This window comes from Schistocerca cancellata, chromosome 2 (assembly GCF_023864275.1).
Source record: "Schistocerca cancellata isolate TAMUIC-IGC-003103 chromosome 2, iqSchCanc2.1, whole genome shotgun sequence".
NCBI classification, from domain to species: Eukaryota; Metazoa; Arthropoda; class Insecta; order Orthoptera; family Acrididae; genus Schistocerca; species Schistocerca cancellata.
This window is the reverse complement of record NC_064627.1, coordinates 224,207,734-224,229,590: the sequence shown is the minus strand read 5'-3', so window position 1 is coordinate 224,229,590 and position 21,857 is coordinate 224,207,734. Positions and strand designations below refer to the sequence as shown.

The window sequence follows — 21,857 nt, the reverse complement described above, 5'->3', positions numbered from 1 at the left end:
ACGTCTGCTTGACCCCGTCGCCGCATTAGTTCGAAGCGAAGGCCCCAGTACTGACGCAGGTTCTGTGGGTCGAAACTACGTTCACGGTGAAGGACGCTAGACTTATGAAAATTTTATTCGCTCTGCGCTCGGTCAAAGCATTGTTTTCTGAGTATTTGTCCCTTCGACTGTGGGCAAGTGTGGAAACTTGAAACGAATGCTGATTTATGTATACCTACGGTCCCAATATTATCTTGTCACCCGACTCCGTAACCGAGGTTGCTTGTCACCCGACTCCGTAACCGAGGTTGCTGTGCGGGTGTGCTCGACTCTGAGGTAAGCCTTTTCGATTCCTGGTGGTTATTGACATGTTCATTCGCAGTATTTTGCCGACAAGAGGAGGAGGGAGTTGGCAGCGCAAATTTCCTGATCGCTAATCTTTGCACCAATGTCCTGGATTAAATACCAAACCTCGCCGCAGTCTCTCTCGAAGTGAGAAGGTAATCCGTTCGTTGGATGTCGGCCTCCACTTTGGTGCTATTTGAGAGGAATGGTTTATGTGCCGGCACCGGGTTTCACCCTCAGCCTTCTCTCACCCTCATCATACAACACAAACCTAACATTACGCTATACACGCCTCCTCTTCACTCACCTACAAATAAACATACGGTGCAACTCTCACGTTTCCGCAGGGCAAATGCACAGTGTGCGCGGAGGAAGAACACCCTTTCCGAGAGGCGGCTAAACCCGCACTGTGGAATATCATAGTTAATAATGCCGTACGGCATTTACATTATCGTATCTCTTTCTTTGTACATTTTGCTGCAATGATTCAAGATTTACATACGTATTTTAATTCCCAGAGTGAAGGAAATGCGCCGTTCCATCCGTGGAGCGAAATATCGTGGAGAGCGATGGAAAGTCCCGTATGATGCACCAATGAAACGACCTCAACAACATCAAACAAGCCCGGCGCGTCCTATGTATTTTTACTCCGTAATTTTTTCCCCGCACATCTCACACACACACACACACACACACACACACGCTCGAGAGAGGACTCGAACCTCCGACGGCGGGAGCCGCGCGGCTGATCGCAAGTTAATGTGGTTGTATCGTCGTCATGGATTAACAATAGTAATTATTATTAATTTAATGATAATTTGAGAAAGCTGAATTCTTATGTGCAAAGACAGGCCGTGACAAAGATCTCACAGCTAAATCGTCTCTAAAAAGTAAAAAAATAATTGAGATTAGTCCAAAACTTCTGCAACAAAAAAATAAATGTCAAGACAGACCATAATTCGCCACTAAACACAGTCATAAAGTAAGAAGTCGTCAATGCAAGAGAAACAGTGACAGTTGAAGAAATCAAAAAAGAAGAGCGAAAGATCTTTAGGAAATTTGTTCGAGCAAGCCATGACGGTTACAAGCTAGAATCAAACAAAACAATAGAAATGATTTGAAACGTCGAAACTGACATTAAGAAAAGACGAATGAAGTTTAAGTAGTTTGTAAGTCTAGGGCCCGATGACCTAAGCAGTTTGGTCCCTTAGGAATTCACACACATTGGAAGATTTGCAGCTGAAAAAAAAGGGATAGTGGATTATGTAACATCATTTAAGATCTGACCATCTTAGTTGAACGAAATCCGGAAGGGAACTCAAAAACTCAGACTTAAGACCAACCGACATTTTAGAAAGAGACATCTTCAGACGCAAGTAGATAAATGGGCAGCTGTTAAGTCTACCACAACATTATTGCACCTGGCAGTGAGACCGCTTCGGACAGCTTTCCCTCCGTTTTTATCGTGATATTTCTCAACGACACGCTGAAGCACTTGACAGTATATGCACAGCTGACCTGAAAGCACTGACAGTACGATGCGTTTTCTATTTCACCACCGTAACTGTTTCCGATAGTGGCCGCGGGAGACCAAGTGCAACAATATCGTGATTGTGTAGTACATCAGAGCAATCAAAACAGAAACTATACAGACCAAAGTGGTCAAAACAACGTAAATAAGCCCTTTCGGAAAGAATGAAAGCGTATTGGAACAAGAGGAACCTAAAAAACGTTGGCTGAGTTATTTGCTTAACGTCTTCCATTTATCAGGAGAATTCGCTAATGATAATAATAATAATAATAATAATAATAATAATAATAATAACAATAATAATAATAATAATAATAATAATAATAATGAAGATAGGTGGTGGATGCGTTACATTGTGGCTATATCACTCAATATATAGTAGCTCCGGTTCTTTGAAAGGGAAGTTGCTGGAAGTCGCACTGATGAACACGTCCATAATTACCTAAATTCATTTGTTTTTCCGATACTTGTGACCTGTAAATGCTCTTCGACCGTGAAGGCTTCTTGGTTATCTCCGCCGGCCGGGGTGGTTCAAATGGCTCTGAGCACTATGGGACTTAACATCTGTAGTCATGAGTCCCCTAGAACTTAGAACTACTTAAACCTAACTAACCTAAGGACATCACACACATCCATGCCCGAGGCAGGATTCGAACCTGCGACCTTAGCAGTCGCGCGGTTCCGGACTGAGCTCCTAGAACCGCTAGAGGTCGGGGTGGCCGAGCGGTTCTAGGCGCTACAATGTGGAACCGCGCGACCGCTACGGTCGCAGGTTCGAACCCTGCCTCGGGCATGGATGTGTGTGATGTCCTTAGGTTAGTTAGGTTTAAGTAGTTTCAAGTTCTAGGGGACTGATGACCTGAGAAATTAAGTCGCATAGTGCTCAGAGCCATTTGAACCATTTGGTTATCTGCTTCGGTTGCCCTGCAAGTATCTTGTATTCCATAGTAAACATGTAGGTGAATTGGGCTTTGCTTGATAGGGACTGTCAGAACACATGTGTTCTCTGGCTTCGTTGCTGTTCGATCGTATTCAGGTGTTGCGCTTCAGATGTACGACACATATTTTATATACCAATGCCATAATCACACGAATCGATGTGTTGCCGTTATGGTGTGTTCGCTGAAGTTTACTTTGGATAGAGGTCATATTGTTATCCTCGTACATGCGCAGAGACCGAATTCTCCTAGTGCTCTAAACGGCACAGTTGGCGCCTCATCGTTGACAGTGCTCCGTTTCGTCACTAGCATTACTTGTGCTTCACCGCTGACTAGTCATTTCATGTTAGTTGCCGCTGCTACGGAGACGTTTGTGTTGTTCCCATGCGATCCTCTCTGTCTTATTTGAAAGCGTGTCACCTTTTCTAATTCTGGTAGTACGGTCTGAGTGTAGGAAGTGGATCGTAGCGCTAGAGCTGTAGCGGAGCAGGTGGAGATTTGCAGTGAGCGCGGGCTGTTGGGTAGGGCGACGGCAGTCGGGAAGGCAGCAGGTGGTCGGTCCGCGGTGGGCAGCCGGCGAGGCCGCGGGGGCAGGGGGCGCGCGCGGTCGTGCAGGCGGCGTCTGGCGGCGCTGCTGCTCGCCCTCAGGAACATGGTCCTGCACACGGACAAGCCGCAGCAGCGCGGCCTCGGCGCCACCGCCACTGCCGGCGCCAACGCCAACAACAACAACCCGGCCGCGGCCGTAACCGCCTCCGCTCTGGTGAGTACCGCTTCAGCACTGCCAGACTGCGACTCAAACTGTTCGAACAGTTATCGTTGCAGTCCGGACAATCTCTGGTTCTGTTCGATCTTTTGATCGGCGTGCAATCTAGTGACTGTGTTTGGTACTATCACAGCGACCTTTCTTTTAGCGTTGTTAATGCACTATGGATTTTAATAATATCTCAGTAGGGGTAAGATAGATACTGCCTACAGGAAAATTAAAGAGACCTTTGGCGATAAGAGAACCACTTGTATGAACATCAAGAGCTCAGATGGAAACCCAGTTCTAAGTAAAGAAGGGAAAGCAGAAAGATGGAAGGAGTATATAGAGGATTTATACAAGGGCGATGTACTTGAGGACAATATTATGGAAATGGAAGAGGATGTAGATGAAGACGAAATGGGAGATAAGATACTGCGTGAAGAGTTTGACAGAGCACTGAAAGACCTGAGTCGAAACAAGGCTCCGGGAGTAGACAACATTCCATTTGAACTACTGACGGCCTTGGGAGAGGCAGTCATGACAAAACTCTACCATCTGGTGAGCAAGATGTATGAAACAGGCGAAATACCCTCAGACTTCAAGAAGAATATAATAATTCCAATCCCAAAGAAAGCAGGTGTTGACAGATATGAAAATTACCGAACAATCAGTTTAATAAGCCACAGCTGCAAAATACTAACACGAATTCTTTACAGACGAATGGGAAAATTAGTAGAAGCCGACCTCGGGGAAGATCAGTTTGGATTCCGTAGAAATACTGGAACACGTGAGGCAATACTGACCTTACGACTTATCTTAGAAGAAAGATTAAGGAAAGGCAAACCTACGTTTGTAGCATTTGTAGACTTAGAGAAAGCTTTTGACAATGTTGACTGGAATACTCTCTTTCAAATTCTAAAGGTGGCAGGGGTAAAATACAGGGAGCGAAAGGCTATTTACAATTTGTACAGAAACCAGATGGCAGTTATAAGAGTCGAGGGACATGAAAGGGAAGCAGTGGTTGGGAAGGGAGTAAGACAGGGTTGTAGCCTCTCCCCGATGTCATTCAATCTGTGTATTGAGCAAGCAGTAAAGGAAACAAAAGAAAAATTCGGAGTAGGTATTAAAATCCATGGAGAAGAAATAAAAACGTTGAGGTTCGCCGATGACATTGTAATTCTGTCAGAGACAGCAAAGGACTTGGAAGAGCAGTTGAACGGAATGGATGGTGTCTTGAAAGGAGGATATAAGATGAACATCAACAAAAGCAAAACGAGGATAATGGAATGTAGTCGAATTAAGTCGAGTGATGTTGAGGGAATTAGATTAGGAAATGAGACACTTAAAGTAGTAAAGGAGTTTTGCTATTTGGGGAGCAAAATAACTGATGATGGTCGAAGTAGAGAGGATATAAAAGGTAGACTGGCAATGGCAAGGAAAGCGTTTCTGAAGAAGAGAAATTTGTTAACATCGGGTATAGATTTAAGTGTCAGGAAGTCGTTTCTGAAAGTATTTGTATGGAGTGTAGCCATGTATGGAAGTGAAACATGGACGGTAAATAGTTTGGACAAGAAGAGAATAGAAGCTTTCGAAATGTGGTGCTACAGAAGAATGCTGAAGATTAGACGGGTAGATCACATAACTAATGAGGAAGTATTGAGTAGGATTGGGGAGAAGAGAAGTTTGTGGCACAACTTGACCAGAAGAAGGGATCGGTTGGTAGGACATGTTCTGAGGCATCAAGGAATCACCAATTTAGTATTGGAGGGCAGCGTGGAGGGTAAAAATCGTAGGGGGAGACCAAGAGATGAATACACTAAGCAGATTCAGAAGGATGTCGGTTGCAGTAGGTACTGGGAAATGAAGCAGCTTGCACAGGATAGAGTAGCATGGAGAGCTGCATCAAACCAGTCTCAGGACTGAAGACCACAACGATAACGATTCAGGTAACCCCAAAGCCAATAATCGCACGGACAGGGGTCTGGGGACCAGGGAGGCCAAGCATGACGAAAGTGGCGGCTGAGCACACGATCATCACCAAACGACGCGCGCAAGAGATTTTTCATGCGTCTAGCAATATGGGGTGGAGCGCGATCCTGCATAAACATCATACGTTCCAGCATGTGTATCAGCCAGGCTGGGGATGATTCGATTCTGTAACGTATCGGCGTACCTCTCACCCGTCACGGTAGCAGTTTTGCTGTCCAGTGCCATCTGTTGGACATTTTGTGAACTTTATTTTTTTTTTTTTTTTGTTCTAATAAAACCCCATGTCATTCCAAGTGTGTGTGTCAATTTTTACCTCTCTATCTACATTATTCCGTGGTTTATTAAGTTTTCAAATTTATACTGACTTTTTGATCACACGGTACTTCGTTCGTTCGGCACTTGATTATTGATGAATTTTCTGAATTGTTTCATCTGAATGTTGCCGTCTTGTGTCAAAAATCAACATTTTGTTAACTGTTGTACATATTATTTTAATACGTGAACAGGGATAGAGCTGTCATTTGTGACCTTATTGGTACATCATTACGGCCTCTCATAAACAAAAAAAAATATTGTCCTGGGTTCAGTCAAATTATATTTTTTGTAAGACAACATTATCGTTCGTTTTTTACCTTTACTTAAAAATCAGCACTTTTTTTCGTATCCACACGTACCCATAACGTACAAGAACTCGTAAGTTTGTTCAGTCACTGTAAGAGTTCGTGCAGTTGTAGGTTCAAATGGCTCTGAGCACTATGGGACTTAACTTTTGAGGTCATCAGTCCCATAGAACTTAGAACTACTTAAACCTAACTAACCTAAGAACATCACACACAACCATGCCCGAGGCAGGATTCGAACCTGCGGCCGTAGCGGTCGTGCGGTTCCAGACTGAAGCGCCTAGAACCGCTCCGCCAACCTGGCCGGCTGCAGTTGTAGGGTGAACGCTATTTCGTGCAGTGTTTCACCAACGTGTAAAATTTTAAGCAGAGCCATAACGTAGTGTAGGCCTAGTTCATAGTTTCTTGCGTAAGGGAGGAGATTGGTGTTTAACGTCCAGTCGACAACGAGGTCGTTAGAGACGGAGCACAAGCTCGGTTTAGGAAAAGATGGAGAAGAAAATCGGCCGTTCCGTTTAAAAGGAAACATCCCGGCATTCGCCCTAAGCGGTTTTTGGAAATCGTGGGAAACCTAAATCGGGATGGCCGGACGCGGATTTGAACCGTTGTCCTCCCTAATGCGAGTCCATTGTGCTAGACACTGCGCTAGCCCGCTCGGTATTTCTTGCATATCTCTTGCATTCGCGCTTCACGAGTCATATGTCACATGATTGATCGAACAAACTCGATACTGTACCGAACGCTGTGGGGTGTCGGGAACCCGTTCGAACGCGAATGTCGTTTGCACAGCCCCACGACACTGTCAGGCCATCGGTGGAACAAGACCTTAGAAGACATGCCTGATGAACCCAACGACAGTACTGTATCGGCATGGCGAAGGCGTGTGCTTGGCTCTCGTTCCCTTTATTCGCTGTTCACTCGGCAGACAGTTCCCTCACTCCAGTTCATGCTGAGGAACAGGCACTTTGGCACAATCCCACGGCTACATCGCTGTTAACTACATCACAACGTAGTGCGAGGTGTAGTGGAAGGGCTCAATGCATAAGAGCAATTTATTATCGCAAGCGCGCAACGTCATTTACTCGCGCATTTTAGCAATACTGGGTGTGATCAAAAAGTAAAGTTTTTTTTTTTTAATTTCTTGGGCTTTATACATCTGACTTACAATTTGAAACGCCCTGCTAAACCCGCAGGACAGGACAGGTAGTTGGAATTGTGGAAAGGGGCCAAAATGAGCGGCTGTCAGTTACACTCGAACACATATAACTTTATTTATTTGACCAAACATTACAGTATAAATTCTTGAACTTAGTTATGGGTTAAATACGCCACATTATCTTGTGCCTTACGGGCACAACCACTTTAATTTTTTTTTTAAAAGACTAAAAGCCATTAAGTCTAAATTCAGACGCCAAAAAGAATATTTAGAAGGCAGAAGGCCTCACGTTAAGTAAGTTCTATAATTTGGCTGAAGGCCCAAAAATCTAACACTTGAAAAGCAACAACCTTAATTTAAAGACGGCTGAAGGCCGACGACCTTAAGACTCAAGGTAAAATTAAATAAAAAAACACAAGGCAGAAGGCCTTATCTTCAATTAGGCCGAAGGCCCCAAACAATTTAATACTTAACAAGCAAGGAACTTTAATTTGTAAAACGGCTGAAGGCCCATGACTTAAAACACCACTAAAAGCAATTCAAATTTAATTCAAAACCATCGGCTATGAGCCATACCAATACACACAACAGAAAATAAGAAAAGGTAGTGCATGCGCTCAAAAGTTTCAGGGGGCCGGCCAGCACTTCACATACGTAGGTGAGACAGGCAGTTGGCCCAATCATTCTCGATCCGACGACAACACAGCCAACAGAAAGTGAACGGACACATCGACAAGGTAACGTGTGCTCCACTCGACCAGCTCACAGCCGGAAGTTCAATGCAAAACGTAAAATTCATGGACGCCCAAACCAAGCATACATTAAGCTGTCAAACTACACACCTTGCTGGACAGCGACAACATAATGAGGAAAGGACACTGACTGAATTTACGTCAACGGCCAGAGCAGGTAACCGGAACGTTAACGGCCACAAGGCAGAAAATTCCGCTGGTGCACTTCAATTGCAAATAACCAAATACAGTTAGACTCCACCGGACACTGGCTAAACCTTCGCCAACTCGAACACACTCCTTGTTGCTCGTAGGAATGTCCCAGCAACGAGAACCAGACGGCACAATGTGAACAGTCTTGACTTGCTGATAAATTAAATCCGATCTCAACTTTCGTATCCAGGATCGGTGAGCCACGGGCCTCGTAGCGATGGGAACAGCCCCACACACTCCGACACTGCGCAGAGACCGCCAGCGGGCCCGGCCAAACCACGCCCCGCGGAGATTTCCTCGCTGCTCCACGCCAGCCGACCGACTCCTCGCAAACAAAACAGCCGGAAACTATATGCTCCAGACCAAAGATAGTACAAGGTGCGAATATCGATACACACCGCTGCTGCCTCTCACAGAGAGAGCGAACAACAGGATAATTGCAGTAACCACGGGAAACCAAACACAGAATAGGAACCAAGGTTTAAACCAACGCATTAACATGAGCCCAACATGGCTCACAATTTTATTTTATTGGTACTCATGTTACTGATATACGTTTGCATTTTCAGCTGTCTTGAATATCTATTTTATTGTTGACTGTTTTTTTGAAACAGTTTACCTTGTTTCTATTGGGATATCAGCGGTTATAAGATATGTTGAAATTTTTATTATTAAAAGTAGTCCCAAACACACAAGGATTTATATTTACTGGCGACTGGTTTCAGTTCCGGTCATCATCAGCAGTTTTGCGCAGTGGTTATATGCTTCCTAGAGTGGCGCGTGTTCCTCGCCAGCTTCAGCACACCCATGGAGTAAGCTCTCTGATGATTAGCAGAACAGTGGTCGAAACTAGTCACCAGTAAGTAAATAAACATCTTTATGTGGTGGAGATTGTTTTAGTATAAAAGAAATTTCACTTTAAGTAAGACAAGAGTTTACGTGTAGTATAAATGTTTCAAAGAGGGTCAAGAAGACGTTGAAGACGATAACCGCTTTAGATGCCCTGGCAGTCATTTACTGACAGCAGTGTGGAAGATATAAAGCAAATGGTTCTGGAAAATCGCCGGATAACCATCAGAGTGGTTGCTGATTATGTCGGCATGTCGTTTGGCTCACGCCAAACGATGTTTTCGGATGTTTTGGACATGAAACCTGTAGCAGCAAGGTTTGTTCAAACATTGATGAATTTCAACCAAAACGGACATCACGTGGACATCGCTCAGGAAATGCTGAATGAAGTCGACAAAGATCCAGAACTTCTGAAGAAAGTTATAATAGGTGACAAAATGTGGGTGTACAGGTATGATGTCGAAATACAGGCGCATTATTTCCAATGGAAACTGTCTGATGAGCCAAGACCGAAAAAAAAGTCGACAAGTTCGATCACATGTGAAGGCTCTTCTCACTGTTTTCTTCGATTACAATGGGATAGTACATCTTAAGGTCGTATAGTCATAAGGAATACTACCTGGAAGTTACGCGCCGTTTGCGTGAAGGAAACGACCTTGATTGTGGCAAAACCACTCGTGGTAACTGCATCACGATGATGCTCCCGCTCAATTCTCAGTGCTTCTTTGTTGTTTTTTTGCTAAAAGCAAAATCGTTATGTTGTCTCAGCCACTAACATCGCCGAACATAGTCCCCTGCTACTTCACCCTATTCCCGGGCCTGAAGAGAATCATGAAGTGACGTAGTTTTGCCACCATTGATGAGATTAAAACAATAGCCGAAGGAACTGAAGACCCTAGCGAAAAGTGAGTTCCAGAAATGGTTCCAGAATTGGAAAAATTGCTCGCAAAAGTGTATTATATCTGAGGGGGATTACTTTGAAGGGGACAAAGTTGATGATAATGATGAATAAATAAAGATTCTTTAACAAAACAAAAATTCCCATTACTTTTTGATCACATCTGATACATGTATAACAATGAAGCCTTACACACTACGGGAGTGAAGCTGTAACCACGCCGCGAGAACGCGGCGAGAGAACTGTGCTCGCCTGTCATTTGTGCTTGGCAGCGATCTCGCCGATCTCCGCTAAGCATCAGTCTTTGTGAGGGAATCGGGCAGTGCGTACTACGTGTTCACAGCAGTTAACGTCAGTCACGGATGCAGACAGTTTACATGTATAATTTTTTATCGAACAGGATACTCTGAAATATGGAACACATCTCGCAAACAGTACGTTGATATGGATGAAAAAGAGAACCGCGTGGTTTCAGGTGTTTGAAAAGTTTTGTACTACAGCGAAATGATGTGGGTATCACTGTTAAACTGTTCTGTGGCGTTTTTTCTCGAACGTGACCATTAAATATTTTAAACGGCCCTACCCATCAAATGCTTTGCTTTGCGGAGAGGACCCTTTCATTTGATGGACAAACCTCCTGTCTGTAACATCAACAAATTTCCGTTTTTCACAAATGGTTTTATTATTGTTGTCAATCAGCACTTTACATCGTTCCTGCTCCTGTCATCAGTTATTTTGCTGCCCAAATAGCAGACCTCATTTACTACTTTTATCGTCTCATTTCATAATCTAATTCTGTCAGCATCACCTGATTCACTAGGCAGTTCATTTTTAGCTGTGCTTAGAAAATTCTATACGTTTCAAAATTGAAGTGTAGACTTCAAACAGTAGGAGACAAAACAATAGGGAAGATGGTTTCAAGAATTCTCACTCATTAAAACTCAGACAGGGTTAGGATTGTAACTGCTCCAATACTAACGATAACCTACCTGTGTCAGTGTAATTGCATTTAGAAAGATTCCGAGAGATTGCCAACGGCAACCGTAAATACGTCGTGCAAAACTGATCCTTGCAACGCCCACAGAAAACTACACTGAGGAACACGGGGAAAAAAAGTTAGAAGCTATGTAGATCGAAAGTTAGATCATAATCAAAACACTTCCAAATTTCCGCAGAAATAAATGTTTATTTGCGAAAGTTAAAATTTGTCACGTCCGTCTGGAGTTAGCTAAAGATTCAACGAGCTCACAATTAGCCTGAACACTACCTCACGAAAATTGGGGTATGACTGACACTGATCAGAATTCCACCCGCGCACATCGAAAACACACTTAGCAGTTGTTTAAATATATCCGGACGTGTCGATCATCATTGCAACATCAGAAACCGGAAACACGCCTTTTCTTGTCTCACCGGAAGCAAAAATCGTGTTTCCAAAACTCGACTATCTATGTGGTCAGACCAAAAAAGGGAAGAGAAGCCTGTCCTAATCAAAATTTGAAACAAATGACTGCTCCTCCGAAACCTCGTCTTAACAAGCTCTGACATATGTTCAGGTTACATTATTTCATCATTTCAGAACGGAAACAGGAACTAGTCTATCTGAACGAGATGCCAAGGATATGGGACAGTCGTGCAGTTTGGCAAATCCATCTCTGGGTCTTATGTGAAAGAGAAGAAGAGGCTTGTGAGCTCATTTGCGGGCAGAGGATGCTGGCAGTGAATGATTGCTGCAGCACTCTCGTGTTCTCGTCAGCCACCTCAGCTTGCGATGATTCGGTCGCTGGAGAAAAGAGAGTGGAAACGGGAGGGCCGCCTCGTTCGATATCTCGCCTCGCACACGCGCCGTGGCCCGCCGACAGCTACTTTAGCCTGCGGACTGCAGCGCTTTGCCACTGTCGGCGCCTTTGTCCGCGCTCCCCGCAGACGGTATCGGACAGCCGTCACCGCGGCTACCTGACGGCAGGGGGCGCGCCTCATACAGTGCGGCCGCAGCGCCTGGCGCCCAGCCGGCGTCTGTCGCGCCCTTTGTGCCGCTCTCTCCTGCTCCGAGAACAAAGACCAAGGCATCTTCTTCCCCACTCGGGATCTGGCGCCTCATAATTCACTTTGATTTCTGCGTCGTCACGCGGTAAATGATCTCCAGGTTTTTCACCTTCTTTACAGTCTTTGACGGCCCTGGAGGAACGGGTGGACTCTTTTTGCTTCAAAGTTTTCTTCTTTCGTTCATTGTAGCTAGTGTCCTTTACGTTTGATATAAAAACAGAAAATATATTGTGTGCCAACAAAATACCTTGCTTTTGTTAGTCCTGTAAATACATAAAACTGAAACCTGTCACTTTTTCGAATAGTTATGTATTATTCCATGAATCGGTTTTCGAACCTTTTCAGGTTCATCTTCAGGTGGTTTTCTGGAAGTTACATCACTATTTCTAGCATAATTCTGGATGCTGGCTTGCGACAGTATGGGCGGCTTTTTTCTGTTAGTGTCCATCTGTCTGCTTCCATTTTGATAGCCAGTTGGTACATCATATCACACACTGTTACACAATCTGTATACATTTGCTCTGTTATAGCGGAACTTTGCCAGCATCCAGCATGTGCTACACAACTGTAAAAGTACTGTCCACCCTGGGTACGTTCGCGCGGTTCCGGACTGAAGCGCCTAGAACCGCTCGGCCACCGCGGCCGGCGTTTACTGTTACTACGCTGTTTTTGACGTACAAATGATGTGGTACATCTACATTTTGTCTCTTCCCCCACTTGTTAGCAATGGAAGCCTACTACTTGACAAGTGAAATCGCAAATGTGATATTACTCCACAAGTGAAATGGCGAATGTCATATTCTACCACGGTTTAGCAAATGGACGTAGCCTGCGAGCCTTGCCCCGTACGCTGAAAAATATCCACAGAGCAGAGTGCCCCCTGACAAGTCCAGCGTCTGAGGGACACAGGTACCCTTGGACCTCGGGGGAAGGCCCCGCACAATCCGCATGCCTGACTTAGAGGAGCGTGTGCTACGTTCAGTGGAAGAAACCCCTGGGACCAGCGTGCGACGACTAGCAGCAGCAGGAGGCGTGTCTCTCACACTCTTATATGGGGCGGGTCCTTCGTGAACAATTGTTGTACCCGTATCATGTACAGCGCGTTCAGGCCCTAAGACCACAGGACCATGATGACAGACGGTGGTTCTGTCAATGGCTGTTGCAGAACTGTTTTGCAGATCCACTGCTAACATCCAAGATTTTATTTACCGATGAGGCAGGGTTCACAAGAGGAGATGATGTGAATTTCCATAACCAACATGTATGATGGGCAGATGTGAATCCCCTAGCAATTCAGGAAAGGGGGCATCAACAACGATTCTCACTCAACATATGGGCAGGCGTACTTGGCAATAGAGTAATAGGGCCATTCAAGGTTAACTAGGGGCGCATTATCTGGGCTTTCTCATTGATGTATTGCCTGCCTCGCTCAAGGCTGTGGCATTGCAGCGACGAATTCAAATGTGGTTCGTGCATGATGGCGCACCAGCACACGTTCTTCACGATGTACATGAACACCTGACACAGAGTTTAGGACCACTGGATTGGTCCCGAGACCTCAATCCCATAGAGTTTTGGTTATGAGGCCACTTGACGGAATTTGTATACGTCATGCCAGTCAACGATGTGCGGACACTACAGGTCTTCTGTTCGTGCCAGCAGTACACCATCAGCCGGGTATACTTCATAGAGTGCGTTATTCCTTAGGCCGTAGGGCAGAGGGGTGCATCGTCATGAATGGACGCAACGTTGAACACTATCTGTAAACACATGTTTATTATAGAAAGTATGCGTTTCCGGACCCATGTTAATGGGACTTACTTTTCTTGTTTCAGCGAGTACTACGCCTCTCAAAGTATTCGATACTTTTTTTTTCAACAACCTATATGTTTCATTGAGGCTCGTCTTGTGATACTCGGGTATTTTCATCAGTATCAGAAACTTAATCGTAACACTACAACGAAAGTGTACAGGATAAACTGCTAAATAGCGTAGCACAGCAGAAAGACGGGAAGGTAAGCAAGACTTGTGTAGCCTACTTGGGTTAGGCATAGCTTGCTTGGAGGGGAGTAAAGCAGCCTGCCTGTCTGAGAACATGGAAGCATGGGCAAGTTAAAAGGGGAATGCGTACACCTCCGCTCTAGACTGGCTGTGACTTTGAAAGGGTACCTGTGCCGGCGCAGGCCGTCACGTGCCCGGCCAGCAGTTGTGCTCCGATCTAACAACGGGCCGACCCCCGGAGACATTGCGGTGGCGGGACAGGGCTGATTACAATTAGCAGCCTCAGCCGGAGCCCCTGGCTCTGGCTCTGCCGCGGCTCTCATTATTGGGAGTGTCTTGCTGCGGCCAGCGTCTGCCCAAGTCGGCGGGAGGCCTGGCTTCATTAGCCACCGGTTCTCATTAGGCGGCGAGTAATTGCGCGTTATGGGGCGGCCGCGCCACACACATGTGGCCCGCGCTTCCATTCGTCGCGGACCGGTGCACCGAATTGGCCGTTCTCCATCGACGGTATTTACGACCCTGTTCAGAATTCTTGTGGTTCGCTATCCTAGCATTCCTGGTCTCCCCGATATCCTTTTGTGTGGAGGAAGACGTCGACCAAGCACGCGGCGGCGGGAGGGGGGGGGGGGGGGTACCTTCGAATGCAGTAGCGGACTCATACACTGAGGTGACAAATCATGGTATAGCGGTATGCACATATACAGACCGTGGTAGTGTCACGCACGGAAGGTATAAAAGGACAGTGCACTGGCGGAGCTGATGATTCATGTGAAAAGTTTTCCGACAAGATTATGGACGCAGGACGGAAATTAACAGACTTTGAACGCGGATGGTAGTTGGAGCTAGACGCATGGGGCATTCCATTTTCGACCTGGTTAGGGAATTCAGTATTGCACGATCCACAGTGTGAAGATTGTGACGAGAATACCACATTCCAGCCATTAACTCTCAACACGGACAACGCAGTGGCTTACGGCCTTCACTTACACGGACAACGCAGTGGCTTACGGCCTTCACTTAATGACCGAGAGCAGCAGCGTTTGCGTAGAGTTGCCATTGCTAAAAGACTAGCAGCTCTGCGTGGAATAAACCGTAGAAATCAATGTGGGACGTACCACGAACGTATCAGTTAGGACAGTGCGGCGAAATGTGGCGTCAATGGCAACAGATGACCGACACGAGTGCCTTTGCTAACAGCAGGACATCGCCTGCAGCGCTTCTCGTGGCATCGTGACCGTATCTGTTTGACCCTAGATGACCGGAAAACCGTGGCCTGGTAGACGAATCCCGCTTTCACTTCGTAAGGACTGATGATTGGGTTCAAATGTGACGCGAACTTTTACAAAGCCATGGACCCAAGTCGGCAGTAAGGTACTGTGAAAGCTGTTGGTGGTTCCATAACGTGTGAATGGATTGAGCCCTCTGGTCCAACTGAACCGATCATTGACTGTAAATGGCTATGTTTAGCTACTTGGAGACCATTTTCAGCCTTTCAAGGATTTCATGTTTCCAAACCTGGATAGAACTTTTATGGATGAGAATGCGCCGTGTGACTGGGTCACCCTGACCGCCCGAACATTTATGGAATATAGTCGTGTGATCAGTATGTGTACACAATCATGCTCCGACAGTTATGGATGGCTGTAGAGGCAGCATGGCACAATATTTCTGCAGATTCTTCCAACGAATTGTAGAGTCCGTGCCACGTCCAGTTGCTGCAATACACCGGGAAGAAGGCTGTCATCTTACTAGTAAGTGTCCCATCACTTTTATAATCTCATTGTAGATTTTGAAGAAGCAACTATATTAGTAAAGCTTGAAATCTTTTTAACCTAATATATTTGTTTGCAAGTCCATCCCGCAGAAACTGTTGTAATGAATTGCTATTGGTTTTTCTGTACCAAGCTTACTGAAATTAAAGAATATTCTGACGCGTTCACTTTTGTTTATAAAGGATCCTCTGTAGTCAATCTGGAAATATGGGTGCATTTATGGTACTTATACATCACTGTATTTCCTTATAAAACTAGTATACAATTTACTCCTGTGTTTTACCGCTTCTGGACATATTCTACAAACCACTGAATTTTTGGTCGTTTTTAGCGGACGTTGAGGTCGAAACAAACTTGAGTGCACATTCATTTTTGACAATTTGTCGCTTTGTGTATGTGCAGCCAAGTTTCTTTTTACATAACCTCCGCTAACAACGAATGAAAAAATTAGTGGTTCGTTGAATATGTAAACAGGACGTAAAAATACCTTGAGCAAATGATACACCTGTATGTCGCGACCCAGCACAGGTCTGTTCCCCGGGTTGCATGAAGACGTGGCCTGCGTAGTGTAGTCAGGACGTTGACGACAATATTCTTGTCGTCGGGTGAGGTCTACAAAGTTACCTGTAACAGAGTGATAAGGAGAAAGTCTCCTAGGACGCTTAGAATAGGAGCTTTTGGAACTTACAGGATAAGTTGTGAATCGTAAGAAGTGAATAAACGTGCACAGACTTCAGAATTCAGTTTTAAATAATTTATTTGCCCAATTGTTTAACATTATTATGAGAGATATCTTTCAGTGGCTGTGTATCTTTGCAAATCAATGAGTGCATCCTACCACTTTATAAGTTATGCCTTTCCTGTAACTTGTGGATCCTGAGCTCTATCGTGCTCTGTCAGAGACGAGTGATGTGATAATAACTCTTTCGACTACACACAAGCAAATACCTTAACCACAATAGGAGAAAAATGCAAAACAGAATTTGTTCCTGTTTATATACTAATAGACAGAAAGTTTCAAATACTACTCGTTGCTACTATAGACAAGCTCGTTAGTGATTGTTCTTCCCTAAGAGGCAGAAAACTCAAGAATGTTAACATTGCTGGATACGTATTGGAAATTCAGTTTTCCTCCCTCGAATGTGCAAGACTTCTTGTCGTCTTACTGCAGCAACATCAAAGTGTCACTCTGTAACAACTTAAGAGGCCCGTCTTACTGTCAGGTTTCCAGTATGCGTCGTGAGAACTGAGACAGAACCAAGTTTGTGAGTCGTCTCATGGTTTCAAGAAATGGCGGACTCTCCCTTCCACATTAGGCAAGGGAATGCTTCCTTTATCCCTTGTGCGCTGTTTGATGTGTGGTTTACCGTATGATTTATGAAGAAGAGTTCGCCCGGAAGTAGCTGTTTCATCAGACGCCATCTGGTGTTCTGGATAACATCAAGAAAAGAGAGCCGCCAACAGAAGCGATCGGAAGTACGTTACCTTTTTATACACCGTCCGTGTTCGTTTTATAGCGCTTCCTTTCTGGGTCAGGGCACTTCCTGCTCTTCCCATTCCTCGAGGAATAATAATAGCTTCCCGTTTTACTGGCCTAACCTTTGATAGTCCATAAAAACGAGTACGACTGTTGAAAGCGATTGTGGTGGCTTCGCCAAGCCGCCGCCCAGCCGTTTATTCATCACCAGTGCAGTCCGCCTCAACTTCCGTGTTTTAGTTCTCACTGTGCACCCTCGCCTGTCATACCTCATCATCCCACTTTAACATCTTGTTCCGCTTCAGTATACGTCCTGAAAATTGCAAGCGCAAACGATTATGTTGGACGTCTGCTGCTAATCATGCTGCACGTTTAAAGTCTCCGGGGTTTGTATTTTCTTGTAGGACATTTGCATATTTGTGGACCCGTTTATCGAAGTTGTACAGCAGCTACAGCGGGAATGTAGAAGTAACTCCCGAAAGAACCGAACAAAATAACAGTGACAAATAGTGACCAACGGTGTGCATCTACGCTCATGTAGGTCTTACGTAATTTGCCCTGCACGACAATTTAGTGGAGGATTGGATTCAGCGGGGTTGCAGATATATAAATACGGTACAGTTTCTTTTCGAATTTGTATTATAGGATGCTTTCCCCAAGTTGTTGAGCAGTGTACATCATCAGGCGAGATGTTTGTTTGGCAGTGAGAACAGCACTCTGTCGTGATTGGTTCAAAATGTGACATAGGGAGCCATTTTCATTCCCAGCGCACGCAGCAAATGAAGCACTAACTACAAGCTTCCATAGTGACTATTATTCTGCCTTGTGTAAGAGTAATCGTAACGTCTTGGAAATGCCATGTAGAAAACATTTTATCAGCAAGGAAGCAAAACAAAAGACGCAGCGTCTCGCGTAGTGTGTACATCTCCTCGTACTTCAATGGTTCCAGATGTCTTAACAACGCTTTTGCATGCAAATATGCAAATGCTTTGTTGAAAGGTCAATAGTTCTAATTTTTGTGTGGGGGAAACATAATAGGTCCTGCTAATGAGGGTTCAAAATACATAAAAAGATTGGATCAACAGCACTATCAGACGGTTCGCTGACGGTGCTATTGTCTATAGTAAAGTACCGTCATCGGCCGGCCATAAGGAAATACAGAAAGAAAAGGCAAAATTTCTATTTGTTGTAATGGTTAAGAACTTCCTTTAAATGTTGGTAAATGCGAGACAATGCCTGCAGCAGAGAGAAGGAACTCAATTGCATTCGATTAATGCCGAGCGTTTGGAGCACGTATACCTAGGTGTCTCACCAACAAGCGTTAGTATCAGTATTATGGAAGGTGAATGGTGGACATAGATTTTTTGTTGGGAGGTTTCTGGGAAAACGCAATGCATCTGTAAAGGACATTGCATACGAGGCGCTAGTACGACCATTTCTAGAGTACAGTTCCAGTGTTTGGACTCTTCATGAAGTGGGCATGACAGGAGACGTCTAAAGAATCCTTACTCCCAGATACGATCATAAAAAAATCGATATAGTCCACACGAAAGTGTAACGCAAGTGCATGGAGAAAGTTGTGAAATCGTAATCCTTTGGAAGAAAGACGGCGTAGTTGACCCTGCTGCGTATATTTAGAGAACCTGTATTCGAACAAGACTATGCGAACACCGTACACGTCTCGTGTCGGGATCTTGATACTACGAATGGAGAGATTAGTGTGCATACAGAGGCGTATAGACAACAACTCTTCCTCACTCCATACACGGAAAGAAATAGGTCAGACTGACAACCGCTAATATTAGTACGCTGTACCCTATTCTATGCAGTTAGGGCTTACACAGTATATTATATGTACAGTGTAGAATGGATAACGGAGGAATGTCAGAATTGTGTTATAGTAGAACAACTGGAAGAAAACAGACAGGGAATAACAAAAAGATGATAAAGACGAGAATATTTTTACAAAAATGTGAACTGGAGGTTGAAGAATAATTCTACGCGGCAGGGCAAAATGGAGACACGCTATTAATAGAGATGGAACTATGTGGCTGTAACGCAATAAAAAGAGAGGAAAAAAGAGTATAAAATAAACTCTGTGTTTGAAGAAGATCAGTAAGATGGTACACGAGCTGGGGCGGATTGTGCTTCAACAAAGCCGATGAAATTACCTAAACCATAACTTAGTCACATTTGCATTTAAACTCGTTGTGTTGCTCTCTTAACGACGGTTGAATATCGCTTTCGTAAATAACACTATCACTGCGCTAACATTTTTTTTGCCGATTACATTACGCGTGGTGATACATGTACACTATTTATCATCAGTGTTGTTCCACTCACACTGCACTAGCATTATTTTCCCCATTATATTGCACGTGGTGATACATGTATACTATTTATTGTTAGTGTTGTTACCTTTCAATATGTAAAGGAAAATGGTCTTCATGACACATTGTCGTCAAGTTCATTCTAAAGACATTTCTGTTTCCTGTACTCTGCAAACTACAAAGCAATGCGTTTTTCGAAGACTTCGTTTTGTAAAATGTTGATTTCATTTGTGATGTTTTGTGAGGATGCTTCTCTTCCAGTTTCATAATGCTTCATGAAGATACATCTAATACTGCATGTCAGCCGGAATTCCCATGCGTACAGGAAAACTCATTTCGCGATCATGACAGAAAATAAGGAAATCAGGAAAAAGCAAAGAAAGATTGCGCTGAAGATATCAAGAAACAATTGTAAAAATATTTAAGTTAATAGGTAAACAGAGTTAGAAAAATTAGATGACATGGAAAAATAAGACCAAGGTTTCATGAACACGTCGATAGTTTGTTTCCTAGCCGACCGACAAGAAAACTTATTCAACATTTTGAAAAATTAAAGGAATCTAAGTGGCTTGGAAAAATGCAGAAGACCTACAAGAGATAGACATAAAGAAGCAATAAATCGAAGACTGAACAAGATATAGAAACAAAGGTAAGAAACAGAATGATTTCCTAAACAGAAGAGCTTGAAGAAGGCAGTAGAGCAAATGAATAACGTAAATCGAACTTAGCGACTTAAACTTTGCCGTTAACTGTCCTTAACCGAAAGAATAAAAATACATTTTGCTATGTCATTTTTTTTGTAGGTGTGATCTGTATGGCAGTTTCTTGGTCATCTTGTCTGATTTTGTAAAGTGTGCTACTGTGGATTCGGTTCTACTTTCCAGCACGTTTTTTAGCATTGTGAAAGTCGTCTGGAGACCATTAGTCTTTTCATTACCTCGCAGTTTTAATCGCAATGTGAGCAATTTTCTGTTGTTGTCCACAGAGCTGGGAAATGGCTCATACATTTCTGCGTATCATTAAGTTCAAGAAATGAAAGTACACTGTCGTGGTTGATAAAACCAGTATCTTGAGTAAGACATGACCAAGTGAAAACATTTAGAAATTGTTAACGCAGATTAAGTTTAGCTTGTGTACTTGATGGACGGATTTTAAAAGAAATGAGGTTTTCTTCTCCACTATTACCTTCCAACCGTTTCCACTGGGTAACATACCTGTAGTAAAAAAAAAAAAATAATAATAATTTGAACGGAGGTTGGCGTCATTATGTTTTAATATGAGACTTGTCAGACAGGTTGAACTGGAAAGTAATGACAGAGGAAATGAATAGGACACAGATGCTGTCCCATCTAGCTGATAGGGAGTAAGTTCTACTAATATGGCAACAAAACATACACATACCGTGGACGAAACCACAATTTAAGAACTTAAGAAACACTACAGAATAAGAGATTGCCTTCAGTGCTCGGTAAGAAGCAGTATTGATAAGTAATATGTTTATTATTCCGACTTACATTCGTGCGATATTTCGAAATTGGCGTGATAACCGTGTTTAACAAACACCAGGGCCCTCCCTAACTACCGGCAAAGTAATGCCAGACGAGTTATAGGCAGCGGTGAGTGTGTTTTAGTAAACATCGGAGCAGAAAGAGTGCAGAGGCCGAAATCAAACGCTGTAATCATACAACGAATTTGTACTCTGTATTACTTGGTGCAGTTGGCTCGTACAGTAGGTTACGCTGGGTGTGACACTTTCAGAAATCATGCAAGGATTTAACGTATACCAATGAGGAGACGTGCTGATTATAGGTTATCTTTTTGTTGTTTGTATTTCTTCAGTACTGCCGCTATTCTCACGTTGAATAAAAAACATAATTATGGATATTTTAGATTTACGAAGCGTAAAGTAGATTTCGTATATTGTGGTAGATCAACCGCTGTCATTTGTTTTCTTGTGAAATATAAAACGTTCCTACAAAGGAGTGAGTTTAATAATGGTTTAAAATAAATTTTGGGCAATTTTGATTTTTCCACCGTGTTCTTTCCTTCTCCTCCTCCTGCTCCTCCTCCTTTTATGCATGTCCTAGGGATTTCCCTGTTACGCTCTTTTAGTTGAAATTATTGGTCTCTCCACCTTTTCTTAAGTCTTCCTAAAGATCTTCTGCTGACTGGGTAATAAAACATCATTAATATTATTTTGGTATTCTGTCGTCTTCCTTTCTAGTGACATGGTC

General features: G+C 43.8%; 1 protein-coding gene across 2 annotated transcripts in view; it reads left to right on the top strand.

The window, feature by feature from the left end:
- LOC126161549 (serine/threonine-protein kinase 26) overlaps window positions 1-21,857 on the top strand; it is a 649,054-nt gene that overhangs the window by 313,991 nt on the left and 313,206 nt on the right. Inside the window, exon 2 of one of the 2 annotated variants that reach the window (XM_049917484.1) lies at window positions 3,319-3,556. The exons of the other annotated variant lie outside the window; for it this stretch is intronic. Within the exon in view, the coding sequence (XP_049773441.1) occupies window positions 3,446-3,556 (111 nt within the window). The 5' untranslated portion in view covers window positions 3,319-3,445. The remainder of the gene's footprint in view (window positions 1-3,318; window positions 3,557-21,857) is intronic. 2 annotated transcript variants of the gene reach the window in all.